At 36.0% G+C, this 21,399-nt stretch overlaps 1 protein-coding gene across 1 annotated transcript in view; it reads left to right on the top strand.

Moving 5' to 3' along the window:
* The window catches only part of ARID2 (AT-rich interaction domain 2), a 166,670-nt gene that overhangs the window by 143,185 nt on the left and 2,086 nt on the right, over positions 1-21,399 (top strand). The window contains exons 17-20 of the mRNA XM_047739727.1: positions 7,572-7,710; positions 7,802-7,887; positions 10,171-10,294; positions 10,382-10,473. Coding sequence (XP_047595683.1) covers positions 7,572-7,710; positions 7,802-7,887; positions 10,171-10,294; positions 10,382-10,473 — 441 coding nt within the window. The remainder of the gene's footprint in view (positions 1-7,571; positions 7,711-7,801; positions 7,888-10,170; positions 10,295-10,381; positions 10,474-21,399) is intronic.

Here is a 21,399-nt window from a genome sequence, read left to right as displayed (position 1 = left end):
AAAAAATTTATAGCATCATAGATACTGGGTGTAAAAATATACTTCAGTTTTTATGTAGGTATAAACTTATGCATATTATCCAAGTAAACAATCATGTATTATAGTAGAGCAGGAAAAAAGTTAGGTCTTTAGACATATCTGGTCTCAAATCCCAGCTTTTGCCACATAGTTGTATGCTCTGGAAAGTTACTCCTTTGAAAGCTTGTTTTCCTTAGCAGTAAAGCGGGGATAATTTTACCTTTAACAAAGAGCCATCATAGAAATCAGAGAAGATGTTGTTTGTGAATATACGAAATACAAAGTAAGAAGCAAAAGGAAGAAGTTCAGGTCAGAAGGCACTTTATGCTGTGAGTGGCTTTGTCAGGAAGAGTGTGAAGTGATATACAGCCATATCTTTCAAGGAGTCCGTGTGAGTATCCAGCCTCAAATTCATTTGTACAAATTCATTTATATGCCATATTTGTCTCATTAAAAACAGACAAGTACACACATCATCATTCATTTTTTTTAATATTTTTATTTATTTTTTTTGACAGAGAGAGATCACAAGTAGGCAGAGAGGCAGGCAGAGAGAGAGAAGAGGAAGCAGGCACCCCACCAAGGAGAGAGCCCGATGTGGGGCTGGATCCCAGGACCCTGGGATCATGACCTGAGCCAAAGACAGAGGCTTTAACCCTCTGAGCCACCCAGGGGCCCCCATTCATTCATTTTTATTTTATCTCCAAGCTTATGTTTAGTTAAGTATAACATATTTATTGAAATGCCTAAATTGTGCATATGTACTTCTATACTACTTTTATATGTGATTAAAATTTTGGTGGAGGGTACAGATTTTGAAAGCATATTTATTTAAACAAGATTCCTGAGAATATATTTCCTACTTTGGTGTATAAAATGTATGACTGCTTCATAGACCAGTAGGGTAGTAGGAGCTGGGGCTAGAGGATCAAATAGCAAAAACAGAAACACTTTCCTCTATTAATTATTATTACTATTACTACTGTTTATATTATAATACTATTAATTATTAGAAGGGAAAGAGATAGGGCCAAAGACATTTTGTTTTAACTATCTTCCATCCAAATTCCTTTCCTATGTTTGAGATAATTTCCCATAATTTTAGTCTTACTAGAAGGCAGGACATATCTCTTTCTACAAAAGCCAAAAAAAAGGGGGGAAAAAACAAATACTTGTTTACTCTCCCATTGCTTTCAGCAGCTAAGCCAGTCATTAGTTGCCCTTACCTGTGGCTTTGAATCTAGACTGATGGTGGCAGACGGAGGACTGGAGCAGCGCAGTATGTAGTTTTGCGAGGTCACCAGTACTGGTTGGGGCTGTCCAGTTGGCACTTGTAATTTTTAGTCCCATGTTAAGGCAGTAAAATAATTTCTTTTAATAATGAACTTCGTTGTCTTTTTGTTTTGTGTTTATATTTTGGACTTCTACAATTGGATATGTGACAAAATTGGGTAAGCCTGCCAGCGTCATTGTTGGCTTGGGCTTTTCCCCCCAGATTTTATCAGCTTGTTACTAAATCTCATTTGAATATAAAATAATGCATACCCTTGGTATCTCTTTGGCCAGAAGATGTTATCTGTCTAAAGCAATTAGATGTCAAGGGTTGAGGTAAAAGTTAATTGTTCTAAATTAACAATATAGCTTTTTTAAAATCTGTCTTTGCAGTGTAGGTTTTTCTTATGTATAGTACTATCATTTAGGTGCATTTATTAACATTTAAATGCACATCTTCTAAACTAGAATTTTCCTAATAAAAAACCTATATCCCATGTGTTTTAAGTCAAATTAAATGTTTTTGCAGCAGGAGGGCAAGTAAGAGGAACATGGAATCCTTTTCAATCATTAAAGAAAAACAGCCTGCCATGAACTTCAGCAACTAAGAAAACTTTAATTGAAACTCTCTGAACTAAAGTATTATTTTCAACCCTTTTATTTATATTTTAAAAACAAAGGAAACAATCATAGCTTTATAGCCACAGATGTTTGTTTCTAAACTGTTCTTTAAAATGTGAATTATTAAAATATCATAATATGTGTTATTCATATGTATAACCTGCATCGATTGCAGACTTTTAAATAATAAAATCTTTAAGGTAGTAGGAAAAGTGTGCTTTGTTTACTTCATTTATTTATGTGTTTATGATGCATAAGAAATTGATTGATGGTAGGAAAAGTGATAGCAATAACCATTGTATAATGGCTTTATTTTCAAGTGGAAAGTGTTGTCGCCTTAAGCAGCTGCTTAGAGTACGTAGAATCCACAAACTTGCACCTAGTAGCCTTATGCAAATATTTGTTCAGTTGAAACAAACAGCTGAAGGAAAAAAGAATTTGATGAAGGAAATTTAAATAAAGGAGTAATGGCTAATCCTGAACTTTAGCTGTAGCTATTTATGTAAAGAGCAGGGGACTAGCCATTATAAATTGTATTGATGATGTATTTGAAAATAATATGTACCTTTGAAAGATGGCCAATGATGAAGAAAAATTTTCAGATATAGTTACTGTAATAAATGCATTAAATATTGGTTAAATTTATCATTACTTAGCCAGATATTGTAAATCTAGTTACTATCTTTTGTGACAATAATGAGATCAAAGGAAAAGTGTTGTTTCTGTTGTTTTTATTTGGAGTAGCGTGTATATTATTACACTTAAGTATAGAGTTCAGTAGAAAGGAAAAGATAGAAGATGCAAAAGAGGAGGTAGTTTATGAAGGTTTGTAACAGATTCCAGGATATACAAGAAGGAATTAACCCTGGAAATAGTGACTACTTAAGATCCAAGAGAAGGGGGAACTATGAGTAATGACAGAAAATTTAATACAGAGGAAAAGGAAGTTAGGGCAGCTCTAATAGAATAAACTTAAATTCTTTCAGGAATAAGCCTTTTTTTTTTTTTTTTTTCAGACGATTAACCAATATGGCAATATCCTTAAATTTACAGACTCAAACTATATAGGGGAAGACAAACTCTGAAACAACCAGATTGAAATTTAGTGTTTAACAAAAGGTGAAAAAGTTGGGAGCAGTTTTGTAGGGAATGTTTTCAGGAGCAGAAATTAATAGAATAAGTTGTAATGATGAGAATCACTTGATAATCGGGAGCATTAACTTGCAGGTGGACTAAACTTTATTTAGCAAGGCTTGGCAACTTTGGAATAGTTATTGGAAGTCTCAGGGTAGAGATTAGTAGGATAGACAAGGTGAAAAGACGATAAATTACTAGTGGGAACACTACTGCTGTTACTACTACTAATGATCATGATAATAGCTCTCATTTATCGTTGGTCTGATATTTGCTAAATGGCTTTACACGTATCAAATTTAAGCCTCACGACCACCCTGAAAGATAGATTACCAGTAAGTAAAATGAGTTTCAGAAATGTTATTTGTCCAGTGCTTCCACCTGTGGTTGTGCTTCCACACCCCTGGAGGGGAGGGATGTGCTATTCATGTTAGAGATGTCAGAGAATGTATTTTTATTACAGTGTTTTTTTAGCAGGTAAAAGTATCTTAGTGAAGGCATGCTTTTAATTGTACGTATAGCCATACTGTGACAGCAGTTTATCAAATTCTGTGAGTAACAGTCCCTGTTTTGTATAAACACACACACACACGGCAGGGGGTACAGCTTAAAGGAAATATACAAAAATGTTAACAGTCTGGGCAATTAAATCACAGGGAATTTTTATTTTCATTTAGATACACTTGAATTTTCCTGGTTTCTTTAAGTGAACATGTTGTTTATTTTGGGTGGCAGGGGTAGGTTACTGATGGAGAGGTAGTAGTAAGGAAAATTGTTCTAGACACACTAGTATACAGTAGTGGCATCCCAGTTATCTCTTCCCCTATCCCTTTCCCAAAAAATCAGTAACATTCTACAAACTCATTATCTGTTTTGCACTGGAATTGCATTTAAGCTTTAAAAATCCAGATTTTCCATTTAATGTATTTGGAAGCTGTAACTCGTTTCTACCCTTATATGATCATTATACCCAGCTCCATTCTTAATTATACTAGTAATTGTACCTTCACCAGTCAATGAATGGTTTGTATGACTTGAGTAGTTAGATAAATAGTAAACAGACTTAGGATAGAGGGGAAAGGTAGTAGATAAGAGGGAAATAATAGACTCTGTGCAGGGCTGGTGAAGTGATGAACACTTGAAAATCCCTGTGATCTTAAAACCATACATATATACAGCTTCATAAGTTTAGTAATTTGATTTAAAGAAGCACTAATTTTATCTTTTTTTTTGTCACTAGTAAATTCATCAATTTTGTGTGTTATAAATAAATTTGATTCATTTAATGTACTGTGAAATATTTTAGAGTCAGGTATCATTTTGACCAGTACTAGTAGTAGTACATTTGGGTTTTGGTGTGTGTACAAACAGCTTTACCTTTTAATTAATAATTTATAGTATTTAGATAAGATACTAAAAGCAAAATAAGAAGTGCCTCCTTGTGACAATTATTAGAGCTCCAGCCATATTTATTTCATATTAATGAAAAGCATTGTTTGTAGTGAAAATTAAAAGAGATTCCAAAACTAAAAATATAATTTTAATTACACAGTAAGCTCTTATTTTTTTTTTTACATCCCCATGACTTACTTTATAACTAAAAGTTTGTATCTTTTCCCTTTACCCCTTTGTCCACTCGCCATCCCCCACCTGATAACCACCAGTCTCTTTATCTATGAGCTTGTTGTTTGTTTTTTTTTAGATTCTACATATAAGTGAGATTATATGGTATTTGTCTTTCTCTGACTTATTTCACTTGGCATAATACCCTCTACGTCCATCCATGATGTTGCAAATGGCAAGATTTTATTCTTTTTTATAGCTGAGTAATCCATTATATATATGTATACCACAACTTTTTTATCCATTCATCTATCAGTGGACACTGAGGTTGCTTCCATGTCTTAGCTTTTGTAAATAATGCCGCAGTTAATATAGGGATGTATATATCTTTTATAATTAGTGTTTTCATTTTCTTCAGATAAATACCCAGAAGTAGATTCATTGGATCATATGATAGTTCTAGTTTTAATTTCTTGAGGAACCTCCATACTCTTCTCCACAGTGGCTGTACCAGTTTGCATTCCAAACAACAGTGCACAGATGTTCCCTTTTCTCTGCATCTTCACCAACACTTGTCACTTTCTTTTCTTTTTTTTCTTTTTTTTTTTTCTTCAATACTAGCCATTCTGGCAGGTGTGAGATGATATCTTATTGTTTGGCTTTCCATTCCCCTGATGATGAGTGGCATTGAGCATCTTTTCATGTATCTGTTGGCTATCTGTATGTCTTTTTTGGAAAAAAATATCTATTCAGATTCTCTGCTATTTTTTAATTGAGTTGCTTATTTTTTGCTATTGAGTTGTATGAGTTCTTTATGTATTTTGGATATTAATCCCATATTAGATACATGATTTTTCAATACTTTCCCCCATTCAGTAGGTTGCCTTTTCCTTTTGTTGATGGTTTCCCTTGTTGTGCAGAAGCTTTTAGTTTGATATAGTCCCACTTGTTTATTTTTGCTTTTGTTGCCTTTACTTTCTTTTTTTTTTTAAAGATTTTATTTTATTTATTTGACAGAGAGAGATCACAAGTAGACGGAGAGGCAGGCAGAGAGAGAGAGAGAGAGAGAGGGAAGCAGGCTCCCTGCTGAGCAGAGAGCCCGATGTGGGACTCGATCCCAGGACCCTGAGATCATGACCTGAACCGAAGGCAGCAGCTTAATCCACTGAGCCACCCAGGCGCCCCTGTTGCCTTTACTTTCAAATCAAATCCAAAAAAATCATCGCCAAGACTAATAGCAAAGAGCTTACCACCTGTGTTTTCTCTTGAGAGTTTTATAGTTTCAGGTTATACACTCAAGTCTTTTATCCATTTTGAGTTAATTTTTGTGTATGGTGTAAGATAGTTGTTCAGTTCATTCTTTTGCATGTGTCCGTTGAGTTTTCCCAAAACCATTTATTGAAGAGACTTCCTTTCCCCTTTCCCCAACATATATTTCTGGCTCCTCTCTTATAAATTAATCAATCATATATGTGTGGATTTATTTCTGGGCTCTGTACTGTTCCACTGATCTGTGTGTCTCTTTATGCCAATACCATACTGTTTTAATTACTATGGCTTTGTAATATAATTTGAAATCAGGCAGCATGATGCTTCCAGGTTTATTGTTCTTAAGATTCTTTGGCTATTCTGAATCTTTTGCATTTCCATATAAACTTTAAGATTGTTCTTTTTCTGAAAAAATGCCATTCGAATTTGGATAGGGATTGTATTGAATCTGTAGATTGCTTTGGGTAGTTTGGTCATTTTAACATTATTAATTTTTCCAAGCCATGACAGCTTCACAATAAACTTTTGGTATGTATTTGTATAAGAATATATTTGAATGGGGACGCCTGGGTGGCTCAGTTGGTTGAGCAGCTGCCTTTGGCTCAGGTCATGATCCCAGCATCCTGGAATCGAGTCCCACATCGGGCTCCTTGCTCGTCGGGGAGCCTGCTTCTCCCTCTGCCTCTGCCTGCCATTCTGTCTGCCTGTGCTTGCTCTCTCTCCCTCTCTCTCTCTGACAAATAAATAAAATCTAAAAAATATATATATATATTTGAATGGTATAATGATTCTTGACATTGTCTTTTATAATTCAATATTCAATTACTCTTGATTAAAATTTATTTTAAAATTTCTATCACATATACTGCACACCAAGAACTGGTTTAAATACAGACATACTTTTATGATATCCATAAAAAAAATCAAGTCCTAAAAGAGCTCTGCCATAAACTTTAAAGATACTGATTATGCAAATATTTGAGTTGCTGTTTAGTAATTGAAGCCTTTTACTGTCTGGATTCCAGTATTCTCTTTCATTGCCATATATTCTAATTAATAAGGGAAAATAGTATCTGACTTTCTTTAGGTTGTATCCTTGCCATGTACCTGCTCAGACATTTGTACATTGTTAAGCCCCCAGGTATGAGTAGGGTATGATGTTAGAGAAATGAGGGCTGTGGATTCTTAAACATGGACAAACAAAATGTGAATTCAGCTAAAATGCCAGACTTACTAGAATTTATAGCATTTAGAGTGTTGGATCTAATATTCTAGAGTTTTTATATGTAACATGAGGTCTAGTAAATGCTTAAGCAGCTTCTAAAAGTATAAGAGAATATGGTATTTGCTTGTAAAATAGTTTTCTCTTGTGTTTTAAAATGACACATGATTTACTTTCAAGAGATTCTTAGCTCACTTTCATTGAAGGTAGGGAATGAGAATGAAACATAATAGACTTAAATTACCAAAAGTCTTCAGTATAGTTGAATAATTTGATTCTGAAATATAAAGAGAAGTTTTCAAAATAATTTCAAAATATTCCTTGAAATGAAATGAATGTGAGCTTTGCCTACACTATTATGCCTAGTACTTCTGTATACTGATCTGGGGCTTTTGTATTAGGAGAGCAAGTCTTCTGATTTAAATAATATATGCAAATGCCAGAAAATTTCTACTACTTTTGTTCTTTTTAGGTGGTTTCAGACACCCTCACAGGTTTTCTACCATGCAGCGACTGAACATGGAGGCAAAGATGTATATCCAGGGCAATGTCTTTGGGAAGGTTGTGAACCTTTTCAGCGACAGAGGTTTTCTTTTATTACCCACTTACAGGTACACTTTCTTCATACTATTTGATCAGTAACTCACCTGGTTGCATTAAAGATCTTGATGCATATTCTTTTACTTCCTCTTTCTCAAAAAGGATAAGCACTGTTCAAAAGATGCCCTGCTTGCAGGATTAAAACAAGATGAACCAGGACAAGTGGGAAGTCAAAAATCTTCTACCAAGTAAGAACCATGAGTTTACTTCCCATTGCACATACAAAAAGAAAAGTCAAGAAACTAGGCAAAACATAGTACCAGTGAAAGACAGCTTAGCATATTGGGTGACCAGAGACCTAGGTTCTAGTTGAGCTCTACTGTTAACCAGCTATGAGACCCTATTCTAACTGCCTAAATTCTCTGAGCACTTTTCATTCTGGCTAGAACACATAGTCTGTTAGGACTTTGTAGCTATATTTTGATTCTGATCTGTATATAAGTCATTAGAAGTGATGACAGATGATATTTCAGAAATGCTTTGTAAAGTGGAAATGTATATATAGTTCTTTGTCCTTTGAGAGAGTAATTGAATATGTATTTGATAATGGCAAAGAGATTTCTTCCTACAAGCAGTCCTCTGAGGACAGGCCAGGGTTTCGTGTGAGGATTATATACATATCACATTTACTATATGGTTGTTCATTTACCTGTTATTTCATGAGCCCCATACTTATAAGGCATGTAGTTCAAGTTCTATCTGGGTGTAGATTCCTGTAAAAGCCTTATTGGATTTACCCAGTATTTATCTCCTACTCTGTCTAACTGAGACCTTTAGTTGTAGAGTCTGTAATATAAATAATATGTTTAACTCTCAAAATGTGAAGATATATTAATTTGTCCCCATTTATTGAGATATTGCTGTGTACTTGGCATTGTGCCAGAGATACAGAATTCTAAGGACAGGATCTAATCTTCAGATCTTCACAGAACTGAAATTCTGGAAGAAGAACTAGAAGTATGGGAACACAAGCTGTTCACACACTTCATTCATTCCATTATTATTCAGTGAGCATCCACTGTGTGCTAGGCACTAAAGTGTGGTATGAGGTCTATGTGACCAATGTACATTTTGCCATTCAGTGTCTAGAGATCAAATGAGAGATATAAGTAATTCTTACTATCTAGTGTAATCATTACTAAAACGAGGAGATGCTCAGGACACTGTAAGAGCCCATGTAAACCAACCTAGGAGACCACGGAAGGCTGTCTGATAGAAAATGCATCCAAACTGCGACTCAAAGAGTGAGGAGTAGTTAGCTGAGCGTCTCATTAGCCATAGTCATGAGTTTGGATTGTATCCTAAAGGCAGGGGAAAGTCATTTTTCTGCCAAGTATATTTTTCTATAATTTCCACTGTACTTAATTTGTATGTATTATGTAGTGTATAAGAATATGTTGGAATATATTTGGTTTTGCTTAAATTTGAAGGAAAAGATATTTGGGATGTCAGTTGCAATCAGTTAAAAATCTTTGTCACTTATACCTGACTTCCAATAACAGTCATATCTATATATAGATATTATCTGTAGATGTATATCTAGATATGGATGTAAACTGGTTTACAATTTTAAGATTGCTTTACATTCAGAATTAGTTTACTTATATTTAAAAGTGCCAGAAATCACCCCACATTCCAAAACCTGAAGCACAGAGGGGCAAGTGGGAATTTCCAAAGTCACTCGGGTAGTCGGCGTGCCAGACTACATTTCCTCACATGTGACTCACTGCTCTTCCTGCCATTGCCTCACGAGAATGCAACGGATATTGATTTTTTTTCTCCTTGACCAAGGAAATCTGGCATAGTTTGAATCTTTTATATAAAATCTGTCTCTGCATTCCCTCCATTCTGTATCTTTCATAAAGGACAGTAGAAATACACTGAAAGGATTGATTGGTATTATCAAATAATGATGACAAATACAATGATGTAACAAAGTAATAGTTTGAAATACAGTGGTTAACATAATTTCTTGTTACTGTCGTGTTAGGTTATCTTTTTCTGGATAACCTATCCCTGTATCAACACATTCTTTGGTAATACTATTTTACTCTCAGATTCTGTTTAGCAAAAATAACTTGCAACTCAAATTGTAGACTATTTTCTTCTTTGTTAAAATCTTCACATTACATTCAGGTATGTGAACTCCACAGCTTTGATACCCTGTTGTATTGATTTTGATTGCATGTTTACTGGCACAGTAACTTTAAAGGTGAACTGCACCAGAACAGCTATTGTTTGCTTTAAAATTGTTAGATTGGAAATAAAAGACTAGCAGCTTCACCTTGATACTAAGATACCCTTGCCTAGCCTGACACAAAGTAAACATTAATGCTGAGTCATGGGAGCTTTGATTTATCCTGTATCCAGTTTCAAAGTAACCACCCTAGGGGCTGGCAGGTTTGTCATCCTTGTTAGTCTGTCTGTAACATTGTGTTAACAGTCTCTCTCTCTCTCTCTCCTCAACTTAGGCAGCCTGCTGTAGGGGGCACAAGCTCAACTCCTAGAGCACAGAAGGCCATTGTGAATCATCCCAGTGCTGCCCTGATGGCTCTTAGGAGAGGATCAAGAAACCTTGTCTTTCGAGATTTTACAGTAAGCAAGCCTTGAAAGCTTTACCTATAAAGGTGTGAGCACTGTATGATTTAGATCTTTATTCTTTTCTTTTCCTTTCTTTTTAAGGATGAAAAAGAGGGACCAATAACTAAACACATCCGACTAACAGCTGCCTTAATATTAAAAAATATTGGTAAATATTCAGAATGTGGTCGCAGGTGAGTAATCTGTTTTCCGTAGCCCGAGTGAATTTAGATTATTTTACTTTTACATGCAAGTTAATAAGATTAGATATCTGTGTTTTTATTTACTGTTTTTCTCAACAATTTTGTGAATATGTCCAAAAGCTTATGCCAAAGTCAGGCCATCGTGATCTCTTAAAAGCCAAAAAAGTCAAAGTTCAAACAGCCGAAAGGTGATCTTTTAATTTGTTTTATTAGGTTAATTTTCTTGCTGACCATGGCATTTAGAGCAAAAAGTAGATTTACTAAAGAGAAACCTTACAAGTTTATGGGGGAGGGGGAGGAGGAATAAATTGGGAAATGAACATGTGTCATTTGAATTGTGTGGCGTTAGGATGGAATTTAATTTGGTGATTGGCATTTTCCTGAAGCCATCAGAGTCACAGATACTGCTAAGATTCACTCTAATGCTCTGAAGTTTAAAACTGATTTTCTGGGGCTCCTGGGTGGCTCAGTTGGTTAAGTGTCCGATTCTTGATCTCAGCTCAGGTCTTGATCTCAGAGTCGGGAGCTCAAACCCCATGTTCGGCTCCAAAAAAAAACAAACATGCTTTTTAATGGACTTAAGCAAGAAAAACTCGGGATTTTATAGATCTGTAGAAAGTAGAAACAGTAACTCTAATCCTTGAGAGAGCAAATGTGGAAAGTTCTGTTGGACTTTATCTCCCTTGGAGATTGTCTCTAATTTTCTAGTATTCCTTCTACATCTTCAGCTGACTCACCTTGGGCGCTTTTGTCAAGAAATTATCTTCTGAGAGTGGGCTGGCTAGAAAGATGCAGAAGAGGTGGAGAGCCATTTGGAGAGGGGGTGCAGGAAGCCTGTCTGAAGCTCTCCTGAGCCTCCCTGACTGTCCTGGGAGCCCACACTGTTGGCCTAGGGCTTGATTCTGTTTGCAAGAGAATAGCCCTCAGAGATCCTGTCTATGGAGAATGATATTTGCTCCCAAAACTTGTCTTGGGGCACCTCAGTGGCTCAGTTGTTAAGCATCTGCCTTCGGCTCAGGTCATGGTCCCAGGGTCCTGGCATCGGGCCCGAATCGGGCTCCCTGCCCATCTGGAAGCCTGCCTCTCCCACTTCCCCTGCTGTGTTCCCCCTTTCTCTGTGTGTCTGTCAAATAAATAAATAAAAATAAAAATCTTAAAAAAAAAAAAGGAAAAAGAAATTATCTTCTGAGACATTGCCTTCTGGCTAGTGGCTTTCTCTCTGCATTTTTCTCCTCAGACACGTTAGTAGTCCCATCTCCCAGATGTATCCTGCATCTAAATTATTTCTCCTCCCTCACCCCCACTGGTAACCTTGCCTTCTTAGTTCTTTTATGTTTCTTGCAGTAACTTTCCAGCTGAATTCTCCCACCATGAAAACAGTGGTACCAATTGCAAAAGGAAAGGGGAAAAAAAAAAGCAACGAATTTGAGTATATCAAAATTATGTAAATTAAAGATGAATAAAACTTAAAACTAAAGTTTAAACAACAGTATTTGCAATGCAAAATTTACTATATTTAGTGTATCCTGTGTTCTCATGGGTGAATAAGAAAAATTCTTAACATCCGAATAGAAAGATGAGCAAGTTTTTCAGAAAGAAAGAAATATGAAGATTTCGTCACCATACAAGAACACCAGCTTCTTCCTTCTTCATTCATAACATGCTTTCTTACTGCCTTTCTCACTGTGCTTTCCTCTCCACCCTCCTTGTGCTTCATAGCTTACATTTCAGTTTTAGCCACATACAGATTCCTAATCGTTAGACTCTTTCAGGGCGCCTGGGTGGCTCAGTAGGTTAAGCCTCTGCCTTCGGCTCAGGTCATGATCTCAGGGTCCTGGGATCGAGTCCCACATCGGGCTCTCTGCTCAGCAGGGGAGCCTGCTTCCCTTTCTCTCTCTCTGCCTACTTGTGATCTCTCTCCCTCTCTCTGTCAAAAAAATAAGTAAAATATTAAAAAAAAAAAAAAAGACTCAGGTCACACTTTTGTACCTTTGGTTCCAACATTCATACTATTCTCCTTGCCTAGAATGCTGTTCTCCCTGTGGTGCTGGCCTGGTGAATAACTGGAAACCCTTTGTGATTCAGCTCAGATAGAAGCTTTTGTGTGCTGCCTCCTGTGCTGTGTTCCCTTCCCCATCGAGTTCATTCTTCTCTATTTTTGTGACCTGTCTGGTAACTTTTTTTTGGACATTCTCAATATTTTATTGTTTTTCTAAATTTAAATCCAAGTTAGTTAACATATCATGTAGTATCAGTTTCAGGAGTAGAATTTAGTGATTCATCACTTACATCTAACACCCAATGCTCATCCTAACAAGTACCCTCCTTAATACCCATCCCCCATTTAGCCCATCCCTTACCTCCCTTCCAGCAATCCTGTTTGTTCTCTACAGTTAGGAGTCTCTTATGGTTTGCCTCCCTCTCTGTTTTTATCTTATTTTTCCTTCCTTTCCACTATGTTCATCTGTTTTATTTCTGAAATTCCACTTATGAGTGAAATCCTACAGTATTTGTTTCTCTGACTTACCTCGCTTAGCGTGATACGCTCCAGCTCCATCCACGTCATTGCAAATGGCAAGATTTCTGAGTTAATATTCCATTGTGACCACATCTTCTTTATCCATTCATCAGTCGGTGGACATTTGGGCTTCTTCCATTATTTGGCTATTGTTGGTAGTGCTGCACGTGCCCCTTCGAATCAGCATTTTGTATCCCTTAGATAAATGCCTAATAGTGCAATTGCTGGGTCATAGAGTAGCTCTATTTTTAACTTTTTGAAGAACTTCCACACTGTTTTCCATAGTGGCTGCACAGTCTGCATTCCCACGAAAAGTGCAAAAGTGTTCCCCTTTCTCCGCATCCTCACCATCTGTTGTTTTCTGAGTTCTTAATTTTAACCATTCAGACATGTGTGAGGTAGTGTCTCATTGTGGTTTTCATTTGTATTTCTCTGATGCCCAGTGATGTTAGCATTTTTTCATGTGTCTGTTCGCCATGTGTATGTCTTCTTTGGAGAAGTGTCTATTTATGCCCTCTGCCCATTTCTTAACTGGATTATTGATTTTTGGAGAGTTGATTTTGATGAGTTCTTTAAAGATTCTGGACACTAGACCTTTATCCAGTATGTCATTTGCAAATACCTTCTTCCATGCTGTTGGTTGCCTTTTAGTTTTGTTGATTGTTTCCTTCACTGTGCAGAAGCTTTTTATCTTGATAAGGTCCCACCAGTATTTCATTTTTGCTTTGTTTCCCGGCCTCTGGAGATGTGTCTAGTAAGAAGTTGCTCCAGCCACAGTCATAGAGTTTGCTGCCTGTTTTCTCCCATGGGGTTTTGATGGTTTCCTGTCTTATAGTTAGGTCTTTCATCCACTTTGAGTTTATTTTGGTGTGTGGTGTAAGAAGGTGGTGCAGCTTCATTCTTCTGCATGTGGCTGTCCAGTGTTCCCAACATCACTTGTTGAAGAGATATAACATTAATTTTATGTTTTGTAGATGGTTTTAGGGGTACCTGGATGGCTCAGTCAGTTAGGTGTCCAAATCTTGGTTTTGGCTCAGGTCATGATCTCATGGGTTGTGGGATCAAGCCCCATGTCAGGCTCTGCACTCACCCGTGAGTCTGCTTGGGATTCTCTCCATCTGCCCCTCCTCTTACTCATGCACAGGCTCGCTCACTTGCTCTCTTGCTCTGTTGAATAAGTAAATAATCTTTGAAGTAGTTTTTATATGGGTTTTTTCTCCTGCTAACCTATTTGTAGACTTTCTCTGTGTAATCTTTGTAGCCTGAACACCTAGCACACTACTTAATATGTACTAGTTAATCTCTACTTTCTCTTCATCCTTAAGATTCAACTCTGGGGTTACCTCTTCCTTACCTGATGTCTTCCTCACTAGCCTGCCTCTGACCTAGGGCGCCAGAGGTACTCTCTATCACCTCACATATTCCGTATCGCCATCCTAGGTGGTGAGATCTTTGAAAGCAGGGATTGAATGTTGATTTTCACTTTTGTGTCCTCAGTGTCTTGCATATTGTTTGGAATGTATAGGAATTCACTGAGTATTTGATTGATAGACAGGCGGAAGGAAGGAAGTGTCACGAATTCACTCTTTTCTAGAGTTCTGATCTGGAATTTGTGTAAATAATTGGAATTCTAAAAGTAATTTTATAACTTTTTCTTAGCACTTTTTTCTCACATTCAAACTGTAGCAGAGCCACTTGGGCTAGATAAAATTTTGAGCCAGAAGTTTTTGTTTTACTGTTTTTTTTTTGTTATTGATTTTGTTATTTTATATTTAAACCTTCCAAGTGTCTTCTGGCATCTTCAGTTATTATGATCTTAGAATAGCAGAATCAAAAGAATGAAAACATTCCATTAAATTCTTACCATTCATCCTCCCAGTGAAGGTTGAACTGTAGAACTTCATTCAGACATCTCCAGTGATGTGGAGTTTGGCTTAGCAAGAATACTGACAGAATCTGGCAAAACATATGTGTGAAGAAGAGAGTGTAGGAAATTAGATAGCTGCAAAAGGTAATTCCCTGTTGAGATTTCTCATCTGAGAGTAGAATAAGTAATAGGGTATGATTTTTTTTTTTAAGACTGAAGCCAACTCTGTTAGCAATAAGAAAATTGCACGTTGATCAGAAGATATGTGGAAATTTACCTTCATTTTTGTAGTATAGTGTACTGAACAATATGAAATGTCAGCATATTTAAAATTTGGAATTCAGAATCTGATTCTTTGAATAATGTAAAATGGTTAAATCCAGTTTATCTCCATTCTGATTAAGTCTTGAGCTCTGAAGAATTACAATATATTTATCCTTTTGATTTATATACCTTTTATCAAAATAATACTTGGGTACTATTTAAAAATTAAATGGTACTTTTCTGTACATGATAATGAACAGTCTGAAAAATAAGAGAATAATTCCATTTTCAGTATATCAACCTTGGGAATTCCTTCAGTATTGAATCCCTTTTCCTTGAATCTGAATATTTCCTTTACTTGACTTTTTTTCCTCCTCATACTAAAGCATATCCTCTAGTAATTTTAAAACCCCACATATCTAAAAATGTCTTTATTTTTACTCCTGATAGTTTGGCTAGATTTAAAATTCTAGACCAAAAAGTCTTTTGTTTGCTTGAAGTCTGTGAGGGCATTGCTCTTAAGGTCTTCCAGCATGCAGCTTTGCTCTTAAGAAGTCTATAACATCCTGGTTCCCTTTCCTGTATTTGTGATCGATTTCTCCCCTATTAGGATCTTTTTTTCTTACCTTACTTTCTGCTATCCTGAAGTTTTATGATGATGTGTCTTGGAGTAGGTGTTTTGTTGTGATCATTCAAATGGGCATTTTATTTCAGTGGATCCTTTTTCAGTCAGAAGATTCAAGTCCTTCCATAATGGGAATTTTTCTTAAAAAAAAAATTTTTTTTTAATTCTCTGTCAACCATTGTTTCTACTCCCCATTTCTTGAACTTCTGTTTTTTGGATGCTAGACCCTCATAGACTGATCCTCTAATTTTCTTTTCTTTCTTGGTTTTCATTTTGTCTGTTTAATATATTTCCTGGAAATTTCTTTGACTTTATCATCAAATCTATTGAGCTTTTACTTAGGCTCTCCTTGTATTTCTAAGAAATCTTTCTGAGTGCCAGTTGTTGCCATTTTATTAAACCCTGTTCTTCTGTTCCCTATAAGTATAGTTGCTGTTTCCTCTAAATTCCTCAAATGAGCATTTGGAACTCATTTTCTATATTAAGAATGAAATACCTGCAAGCCAGTTAGAAGCTTTGAGGGCATGATCTTCACTTGCCACTGGTGATGGCCATTTTGACCCTGAATGAACAAATTTGTTTATTAGAAGTCCTTCAAATGTCAGTCTCTGCAGAGACATTATTTCTCCAGGGAAATTTCTGATTTTCTTGCCTTTAGAGGTAGACAGTTTGGAGGAGGGTCAATCCCTTGCTATAGAAACAGAATGGGAGAGGGGACCAGGAGGACCTCACTGTGTTAAGTATGTTACTTTCACCCAGTCCTGTTTTTTGTCTGATTGATCCCTAACCCCAGCCTTCACTGTGTCTTTGTTTCATTGGTCCTACGCCTTGCCTTTCTGGTTTAGTTTCTTCTGAAAATCTTCTTTGACTCATTTTGGCACTATTTTGAGAGGGAATGGAGAAAAATCTGCATTTAAACTGCTAATTTGTGTCTTAAATTGTTTTTACTAATGCTTACAAATTATATTTCATTATCTATTAAGTGTATTAAAGTGACACAATGTTTATCCTTTATTAAACATATCAAAAAAAAACCCTTCTAGTTTGAAATTGAAAGAATACGATTTTATACAACAAAACAGGCATATTTTGTTTATCTGGTGAGTGCTTATTTTTTAAAACCTCTAGAAGTAAAAGATATTAATTTATATCAAAAATGGAATTGTTACAGGGTGCCTGGATGGCCCCATTGGTGGAGTGTGCAACTCTTGATATCAGGGTTGTGGGTTCGAGCCCCGTGTTGGGTGTAGAGATTACTAAAGAAAAAGTAAAATCTTAAAAAAAAAAAAATTGTTACTTTAGAATTATCCTGATGATTTAAATTTAGTCTTTTAGTTTTATCCATATGAGATGAAAATAAAAGAATACATTTTATCATTTGGAAAAATTACTGTAATTGGTGAAATTTTTCCAACTGAAAGATTTTTCCTTATCAAAATGTTAATTATAGAGGGAAAATAATATGATCCCACCTTATAATTTTTTTTAGTATTTAAGTATAATTTACGTAGTGTTAGTTTTAGATGTACAATGTAGTGACTGAACAGCTCTACTATACATTACTCAGTGCTCATCAATATAAGTGTACTTCTAATCCCCTTAACTATTTTACCCATCCCTAACCTATCCCACTTCCCTGCTGGCAACCACTAGTTTGTTCTCTGTATTGAAGAGTCTCTTTTTTGGTCTACTTAGCATTATATCCTCTGGGTCCATCCATATTCTTCAAGATGGCAAGATTTCATTCTTTTTGATGGCTGAGTAATATTCTAATATGTGTGGGCATGCACATACACTCACACTACAACTTTGTGATCCATTCATCTGTGGATGGGCAGTTGCTCCCATATCTTGGCTATTAGAAATAAAGCTGTCATAAACATAGGGGTGGGTACATGTACCTTTGTTTTCTTTTCCCAAAGAAAATTGTAGAAATTTCATAGTTCATTTAAAAATTTGATTAATTTTTGAAGTAAATCATACCTAAAATATTAAAAAACAGAAGTGTAAATCCCAGTGAATTACCATAGAGTAAACCACCACATAACCAACCATTCAAGTTCAGAAATAGAGGAATACCAGTACCACAGAGCCCTTTTGATTCCCCACCTGTAATTTATCCCATTTTCCTCAATGGGACCACGACCCAGATGGTACACCACAGAATTTTGCCTGATTCAACTGTATATAAGTAGAATCATATGGTGTACATTCTTTTGTACTAGCTTTTTTATTCAGCATTGTTTGTGAGACTCATTATGTTCCATGTAGCAATACATTGTTCATATTATTGCAGTATAGAATTCTGTTCTAAGAATATACTCAAATTTGTTTTTTCCATTCTACTTTTGGTAGGCATAATGGTGGTTTTCAGTTTGGAGCTATTAAGAATAATGGTGCTATGAGCTTCATATACATGTTTTTGGCCATATCCGTATATGTTCTATTGAGACTTTACAAAGGATTGGTGATTCATTACAACTTGAGTGCATAATGGCAGACAATTCCAAAGAGGTTTTATGAATTTATACTCCCTCCAGCGATGTATGAGAGTCACAGTTGCTCCACATACTTGCCAATGCTTGGTATTATAATTTTAAGAATTTTTAGTTTTAGCCATTTTGGGGAGTATATGTACAGTATGGAAACTACATAAAAGCAAATATCAAAATAACCAAAAAAACATGAAAGATGCTCAATTCTTTAGTCTTTAATCTCCTTTTTTAAAAAAGATTAATTTATTATTTGAGAGAGGACATGAGTGGGAGGGACGAAAGGAGGGGGAGAGAGCCTCTGAAGCAGGCTTCACATTGAGTGCGGGACTGGACGCTGGGCTCGGTCTCATGATCCTGAGGTCATGACCTGGGCCTGAAAAAACCAGGAGTGGGCGCCTGACTGACTACACCACCCAAGGGTCCCAGTCTCCTTTTTTTTTTAAACAGTTGTTTTACTTCTTCTTTTGCTTTCATATGGCAAAAATGGTACAATCCCCATGTGTTCAATTTTGGCTTTGAGTTTCTGTGTCTTTTCCCATAAATTGTTTCCCTACAATGTTCATTCAAAATTTGGAAGTCAAGCTGCTTCCTCTTTAGTCCCTTTTACCCAGGGTTATTTTAATGAAGGCACTCCGGTTCTTGGGTAATCTCATGCTGCTTGATTTTTTTTTCTGACATTTTTCTGACTTTAAAAATGTAGAAGTTTTCACCCATATGGTAAACTTGACATAATTTTGCAGTGAACACCTATACATACCGTCATCTAGCTTTTACCATTGACATTTTACTACACTTTTCTTATCATATAACTATTTCATCTTTCCATTTCGGGCTGATTTTTACCACTTTTCTCCTCACCCCTCAGCATCACTCTGTTTTTGTGGGTTTGTTTTGTTTTGTTTTGCTGGACAGTGCTCACTTTATAATTTCTCTTTATATACATAGCCATGTCAATATTGTAATTTCAGGGGTACAAAATTTCTTTTTTAAGCTTATAAATTAAAAGGAAATAGCTGTTTTTATGGGTAATGTCTCCTTCAAGTAATAAGCTTCACTTAATGAAGAGAAAGAAACTTGAATCATCTCTAGAATATAATTTTTCATATAAAAGTGTCTTAAAAGCAACCATCTTAGGGGCACCTGGGTAGCTCAGTCGATTAAGCATCTGACTTTTGGTTTGGGGACAGATCATGATCTCATGGGTTGTGGGATTGAGGCCTGCATCAGGCTCCATGCTCAGGAGGGACTCTGCTTGAAGATTCTCTGCCTCTGTCCCTCCCACACACATGTGCTCCCAGTCTCTCTCTCTCTCGCTCTCTAATAAATCTTTAAAAAAAAAAAAAAAATCTTATTTTTCTCCAGCTGTTTTCTGACATCTGAATTTTTATTTAATTTTGCCTTATTGTGGCAAGGACACAACATGAGATCTTCCTCATAACAAATTATTAAATGTATCACATGTTATGGTTGACTGTAGGTACAGTGTAGCACACTGCATCTCTCAAGCTTATTCATCTTGCTTAACTGAAACTTTTTGACCATTGATCCTCATTTCCATCTCCCCACCCGCAGCCCCTGGTAAACACAATTTCACTCTTGGAGTCTATGAATTTGACTACTCTAGAAACATGATCTGAATTTTCTAGAAGCATGAATGAAGCTTGTTAACAGAATTATGTCTGGGAGTCTTCCCATATTTAGAAATGTACCACGGAAAAAAGTCAAATATTCAGATGGTCTTCCCTAATTCTGCTACTGCTGTTTAGCTAGAAAATCATTTCAGTTTGGGGTGCCTCAGGATGGCCTCAAATTACTCATCTATAAATTGAACAGGTTAAACCAGTCACTTCCCAGATTCCTCCTCTTCCTGCAATACTTTATTAACTTTACTGGGTGTGGAAGTATTGTTCCTTTGTATGTATGTATTGTATGTATTGTTTCTTTAAACACTTTAGAGTTTTGTTTTCTCCATTTTTTAGATTCCATATATTAGTGAAATCATATATTTGTCTTTTTCTGTCTGACACTTTGCAGTTAGCATAATACCCTCTAGATCGATCCATCCATGTTGTTGCAAATGGGAAGATCTGATTCTTTTGTTTCATGGTTGAGTGATACTCTGTTGTGTTTATATACCACATCTTTATCCATTCATCTGTGGTTAGGCACAGGTTGCTCCCATACCTTGGCTATTGTAAATAATGTTTCGATAAACAGAAGTACGCATATCTTTTCAAAATAGCTTTTTTATTTCTTTTTTGGTAAATACTCAGTAGTGGGATTACTGGATCATATGGTATTTCTATTTTTTTTTTTTTTAATTTTTTGAGGTACCTTAAATATTTGGTAGAATTTACCAGACAATCCCTGAACCTGGTGCTTTCTGTTTGGGACGTTATTTTTTTTTTTTTTAATTCAATTTCTTTAATAGATATAGTCCTGTTCAGATAGATAGTCTATTTCAATTTGTGTAACTTTTGGAAGCCTGTTTCTTTCAGGGAAGTGGTATGTTTCATCTGGAGTTTCAAATTTGTGGGCATAGTGTTATTCATACTAACTTTTTATTGCCTTTAATACCCATGGGATGTGTAGGGATCTTTGGTACCTTTCCTTCTTTCATTTCCAGTATTAGTAATTTATATACATACTCTTTTTCCTTACATAGCATGTCTTAGAGACTTCTTGATTTTATTGATATTTTCAAAGAACCAACTTTTGGTTTCATTGATTTCCTCTTTTCAATTTCATTGATTTCTGCTTGAATTATTTCTTCTACTTCCTTTGGATTTAATTTGCTCTTCTGTTTCCAGTTTCCTAAGGTGGGAATTTTGATTATTGATTTTAGATCTCCTTTTCTAATAATGTGCATTCAGTCAGTGCTATAGATTTCCCTCAAAGCACTGCTTTCACGGTATTCCACAATTTTTTTTTTTTAGACTTTATTTATTTATTTGACAGACAGAGATCACAAGTAGGCAGAGAGGCAGGCAGAGAGAGAGGGGGAAGCAGGCTCCCTGCTGAGCAGAGAGTCCAATGCGGGGCTTGATCCCAGGACCCTGGGATCATGACCTGAGCTGAAGGCAGAGGCTTTAACCCACTGAGCCACCCAGGTGCCCCATTCCACAAATTTTAATAAGCTATATATTTT

The sequence above is a fragment of the Lutra lutra genome, chromosome 8, assembly GCF_902655055.1.
Source record: "Lutra lutra chromosome 8, mLutLut1.2, whole genome shotgun sequence".
In the NCBI taxonomy this organism is placed as follows: domain Eukaryota; kingdom Metazoa; phylum Chordata; class Mammalia; order Carnivora; family Mustelidae; genus Lutra; species Lutra lutra.
Note: the sequence above shows the minus strand (reverse complement) of the source record. Positions and strands in the feature narration are given on the sequence as shown.